The sequence below is a fragment of the Quercus lobata genome, chromosome 9 (assembly GCF_001633185.2).
Source record: "Quercus lobata isolate SW786 chromosome 9, ValleyOak3.0 Primary Assembly, whole genome shotgun sequence".
In the NCBI taxonomy this organism is placed as follows: domain Eukaryota; kingdom Viridiplantae; phylum Streptophyta; class Magnoliopsida; order Fagales; family Fagaceae; genus Quercus; species Quercus lobata.
In genome coordinates, this window is record NC_044912.1 from 29,120,801 (window position 1) to 29,126,800 (window position 6,000).

Sequence of the window (6,000 nt, forward strand, 5' to 3'; positions counted from 1 at the left end):
CTTATGTGATCACATACAACTCTAACGTGGTTGGACTCTTCTACAGTGAATCTTTTCAATGCATGGATATCTAATTCGTGTTTAACTCACCATGACATCTCTTTCATGTAATCTTAGTGCAATCATCTCCACATGAACACTCTGGATTTCAGTGAACTCCAGAGATGCAGCTTGGTTCAAAACCCTTGACGCATAATCATTGCAACAACTTCAACTTCCACAGTGTTCTTTCTTATTTCATGATAACTTAAAGAAGCTTTTTGTATGCCTAAGAACCCTAGTGCACAAATTCTTAGGTCACTTGGTCATCATAGACCTCAACCCTAGAAAATAAAAATCCCAAAGCTTGATAGGTTGACCGAAGTTAAGGTTGCAATTGAGATGCAATCAAGGTTGCAATAATTGTCAATTCTGAGCAATTTTTTGAGCTGTTTCTTCTTGTCTTCAATGTAGAACTTTAACCACTATTTAAGACACTAAACTATTACAACTCAATTACATTGAAAAATGGATTTGAATGTGAGTGGATTTGACAACACTAAACATAATTGAACCTAGCATGTAGTAAGATGTGCAGTAAGTTATGATTGTTAGAATACAAATTTTTTTTTAGACGTACACACAAAGGAAAGGAAATAGGGTTTTAACACAAAGAACACACTTAATAGATTATAAGGTAAAATATTCAAAGTAGAACAGATGAATTTTATTCATGTGATCTCTATCTTGTCTAGTCTACTTTGGCATTATTTCTATATATTATTATATGCTAATGTTTAGGTAAGGTTTTCCATTTTCCACAACCGACAGTTTCTAACTTTTTAAAGGAAAAAAAAAAACAATAATAATAATAATAATAATAATAATAATAATAATAATAATAATAATAATAATAATAATAATATAAATTGAAAGCATGTATCCTTTGTGGGTCAAATTATTTCATTTTCTTTCTTAATAAAAAAAAAAATCTCTTTCTCTCTCTCTCTCTCTAAACATGCGGTCAATGACCATTGTCACGGATCCAAACGTAGCTCTTGGCAATTTGGGGCGAAACCCTGCTGCAATAAGGCTTTGATTGTCTCCTACTCTTTTTAGTACAAATCATGGGTGATTAACTGATTATATGTTTTTATTTTTATTTTTTTAGAATACTTCTAATTATAGAAAACGTGTATTTTTCGGAGTATTTTTATTTTGTACATTAAACGGGAGACAATTAACCATGGTTTCCTAGTTTAGTTGGATTATGGTACTGGAGGCAATTAGTATAGAATTATTAGTTTCTTAATCTCTAGATTATCTTACATGGATTAAATTTTTATTACCTTTTATTTAATTTTAAGCAAACTTGCCATTACTGTTGACTTTTCTCTGTAACAGCATTAGTATTACAGCATTCACGGTAGGCTCTCTATCTATATCCCTTTTATCCAAATTTTAGATAAACTCACCCTAGAAACCATTGCATAAAACTCAACACACCCTAATCAAAGATTAAAAGAATATTTAAATGAGAATATTAAAAGAATATGTACATTTGAGCAATGCCCTTAATCTGTACCCATCGATATGAGGTGCATCTAGATATAATATAAGGGCTTCTGAAGTATTATAATATTATTTTCTCTAGCACTTCTTTATCATGACGAAGGGTCCGTTTGGTTGAAAGAATTTTAGGGAGGAAGAAAAAGAAAAGAAAGAAAAGGGGAGTGAAAATGATTTTTATGAATGTTTGGTTGGAGGGATGAAAAAAAGGAAAATTGGTGGGTCCTAGAAATTTTCTCCATGAGCCCATCAAAAATCAATCTCCCAAATTTGGAGAGATTTATGGAGAGAAAATTAGAATGGGAAGGAGTAAAGGAAAAATGACTCATCTACCCCTTACCGTGCCCACGGTAATATGGTTTAAAAAAAAAAAAAAAAAAAATCAAACTGTCAGGCTTTGTTTTTTTGTTTTATTAGTCTTTGTTTGTTTACATCCTACTATCCTGTGAGGCTGACGTTTCATATCAGCCGACAACTTTTTTTTTTTTTTTTTCTTTCTTTATTATTAGTTTTTCTTTTGCTAGATGTTTTATTAGTTGCGGTTTTTTTTGTTATAATACAAAAACACCCTTTGAACTTTGGGTCAAAATTAAATCGACCCCTGATCTTCTAATTTGAAAATAGAAACCTTTCACTTTGAGAATACCCAAATTGATCCTTTTGTCAAAATTTGCAGCTCCCAAAATTTCTTTTTTATTAAAAATCATTTTAGAGTATATTTTAATAAAAAAATGTTTAAATTAAAATTTAATTTAAGGTTTTTTTTTTCCCCTAATGTTTCTGTCAATGGAATGAAATGGAGATTTAGACAAAATGATCGATATATGTATTTCTCAAAGTTTAGGAGTTTCAAATTTCAAATTAGAAAATCAAGAGGGTTAGTTTGATTTTGACCCAAAGTTCCAAACGTGTTTTTACATTTTAGCATTTCTTTTTGGTTGATTGAGCCAAGTTAGATTTGAGTAAGCAAAATTTTCAACTCAAGTAACCCAACTTAACCCACAGTGCCACACTATTAGTCATGTATATATATATATATATATATATATGTATGTATGTATGTATGTATGTATCTCAAAATGTATCCAACTACACACATACACGACTCAAACTCCGATTAACTAAAAAAAAAAAAAAGAAATAAAAATATGAAAAGTTGAACCCATGTTCTAGAGTTCATCAACCATGCCGAACTGCAACGTAACGATGATGCTATGTGACCTATGGCCCCTCTAATTTCAAAAGTTTAGAAACTTTTTCTATATTAGCCTCCCCATCTTTGGCATTTCTGTGTACACATAAATTAAAATGACATAATGAAAAAGCAAGGCCTGTGGTCCAGTAAGAGTTCACGGGTCGGCTATATAAACTACGCGTGAAGTTGCAGTCAAAAATATATTTGTGGTAGTGCAATCAATTCTCTTTTTTATAGCACTACCATGTTTTGCCCCAAAATCTCCGCATAAATTATATAGCTACCCACTTTAATAACTAATAACTATTCCTTTGAAAGTGTTTACCCAAAAAAAAAACACTATTCCTTTGAAAGCCACTAAACAATCTCATCCTTTTCCTAAATTTCCTTTCTTTTTGACCCGTGATAATGTAATTAACAGTAGAATTTTCAACCTGGTGGTTATGGTGGAGTTGTTGGGACAAATTTTTTAATCAATAAAGGTTCACTAATTTGTCTTTAGCTTTATCCCATTTTTTCCAAACAAATTGGACCCCACGTCTTACTTTAGATTCCTTAACACAATAAATAGGGTTATTAGAGTCTCAGTTCTAGGCACTCTCACTCTCAAGTAGCTTTCTCACACTTCAAACTTCAGCCTTCCTCAGTAACGTACTATACAGCTCTGCTTCAAGATGTCTCTGGGAAGAGGCAGTGCAAGTCAAGCCATGGTCGTGGTGGCTGTGCTTTTGTGCCTACTTGTTCACTTTGAACACGTGCATGCAGCAACTTACACAGTCGGAGACTCTGGTGGTTGGACCTTTAACACTGATAGTTGGCCCAAGGGAAAGCGTTTTAGGGCTGGTGATGTGCTCCGTAAGTTTGTCCCTAGCTTTGTCCCTACTTTCAAATCTAGTTTGTCTACAACATTTATGTCAGAATGAAGAAACTCTAAAACCAATGTCATACAATGCATAAAGTTAACACTTTTTCCGGGGTCTAGAAAATGTCATAGTATGCAATCTTACTCTCATTTTTGTTTGAAGTGGTTGATTCTCGAACTCAAATTTGCTACCTGTCATTTTTTGTGGAAGGCATTTGTTATTGGACTAGGCCCGACCTATCTGTGTAAATATAGAACATTAACTAAAATAACAAATATTGAGGAATCCACATATATGCAATTCTTAGCATATGCGCTTAAAATTTTTATAAATGCGAGGAAAACACAACTCATTCTAAAGAATATACACCAAAACCTTTTTTATGATAATGTATTCTTACTACAGAATTATGGGAAAAAAAAATACACATGTGGCAAACAGTGACTAGTCTATTGATTATCTATAACCAATTCTAAAATTTTAAGACAAAGCCATGGCTGTCACGTTGTTTTGTATTGTTTTTGGTAAAACAATCCTACATAATTAATAATTTGTACATGTATGTTGCAGTATTCAATTATGATTCAACAACTCACAATGTTGTAGCTGTGGACCGGGCCGGTTACAGTAGTTGCACATCTCCGGCGGGTGCGAAAGTGTACAATTCTGGGAAGGACCAAATAAAGCTGGCGAAGGGACAGAACTACTTCATCTGCAACTTTTCTGGGCACTGTGCGTCCGGGATGAAGGTTGCTATTAATGCAGTGTGATGTGTTATGTCAGACAAGTACTAATAGAACTAATAGTGGTAATGTTCCTATTAGATGTGTAATATTACATGTGAGAGAGTGTGTATTTTAGTAGTATTTGGCTTGAGTGTGACTACTACAAAAAGTGGGTACTATAAACTGGCTAGACGCTAGAGTAACTACAAAATAAGTTTAATGTCTCTTGCTGTTATATTGTCGCTATTAATTTATGGTTAAAATCTGTGGTTTCTTGAGTTTTGGAATTTGCTTTGACGTAGGTCCACCAAGATCACGGACTTGTGTTAATACTAGTTTTCTTTTTACATTAAACAACAAGCCTACAAGTGCTATGGCTGTCAATGAGACCCAAAGGATTTTTTTTAGAAGGGCAATTATTGTGGTTCCATTTCTAATTTTCAACCATCAAATGGTCCTTATAAACTGACATGAAGAGCAATTGGCCGGTTCGTTAAAAGCAAGTTAGATTGAGGGTCAGGCATTCAGATGAAATCATACACCAAATATTCCCGTAGTCAAGTCATGTTACTTTTCCTTGTTTTTCAATAGGGTGATATGGGATTTATTTCTTTGCAAGTATAGGGATTTGGGACTTGGTTTGGGTTTAATTAGTGCATCCTTAGCACTGAACTCGTTGGGACCTGGGATGATGACCTGAGAAAAAATTGAGACGTGTCACCATCGTGACAAATTCAATGTTAATGGACATTAGACCCAAGTTTTGCTCTAGAATTTATAATTTACACTTTTGTGCTAGAATTTATAATTTACACTTTTGTGGAAATAAGATTCAAGCGTCTTCACAAAAGAAAAAAAAACAGCACAAGATCAAAGGTTAAGTCATTAAGTTTCTATTTCGATTGCTTATTTTTATCAATTTGTTTTATTTATTGTGTAAAAATACAGTTATACATAAAATAAATAAATAAAAGCTTTAGAAATCTACATTAAATAAAATAGGTTGATGAAAGTAACTTCACACCAGTGGCGGCTCCAGGAATTTTGTCCAGGGTGTTCCTATTCCACTTTAAAAAAATTTCGGGTTATTTTGGTCTATTTTGGGTGTTTCGGGACGTTTCGGTAAATACCGGCCGAAATTCAAGATTTGCCCAACATGAAATTTGTGCTTAAAAAAAAAAAAAGTTCTTAAAATCAAAATAAATTTGCATTCTGTACACAGAAAAACCTCAAAAAGAAAAAAATGAAAAGAAAAAAAATGAACAAAGGTACCTGAACAATAAACTATAAGTTCATTTGAAATATTAATAAAATTATTAATTATTGTTGTTTAGTTGTTTCATAAATTTGTTTGTCTTTTATAAACTATAATTTCTTGTATTGTTGTTTCATTAATTATTAAATTATTAATTGTTGTTTAGCCTAACATAATTTAATTTGTTTGTCTTTTATAATGTATTAGTTAATTAAATTATTAATTATTGGTGTTTAGTTGCTTCATTAATTTTTTTTACTAACTACTAGTAGTCTAAAAAAAATTCTATATAAATTAATATATCTAATTACATTTCAAAATTTTACCTCTTTTATTCAAATTATTTTAAGCTAATTTCACAACTCAATAAAAAAATTAAAAAGCATAATAAGCCTTCTACATAGGAGTGGTCAA

General features: G+C 32.0%; 1 protein-coding gene across 2 annotated transcripts; it reads left to right on the top strand.

The window, feature by feature from the left end:
- Positions 1 to 3,320: 3,320 nt before the first annotated feature.
- On the top strand, positions 3,321 to 4,661 carry LOC115960372 (basic blue protein-like). Of its 2 annotated transcripts, none has more exons than XM_031079241.1 (2): positions 3,321 to 3,598; positions 4,213 to 4,661. In XM_031079241.1, exons 1-2 carry the CDS (start codon positions 3,418 to 3,420, stop codon positions 4,374 to 4,376), a joined length of 345 nt encoding a protein of 114 aa, XP_030935101.1. In that variant the 5' UTR covers positions 3,321 to 3,417; the 3' UTR covers positions 4,377 to 4,661. The 2 variants fall into 2 exon arrangements, with proteins under 2 accessions (XP_030935101.1, XP_030935102.1); XM_031079242.1 differs by having other exon boundaries at positions 3,328 to 3,598; positions 4,177 to 4,612.
- Positions 4,662 to 6,000: the final 1,339 nt, after the last annotated feature.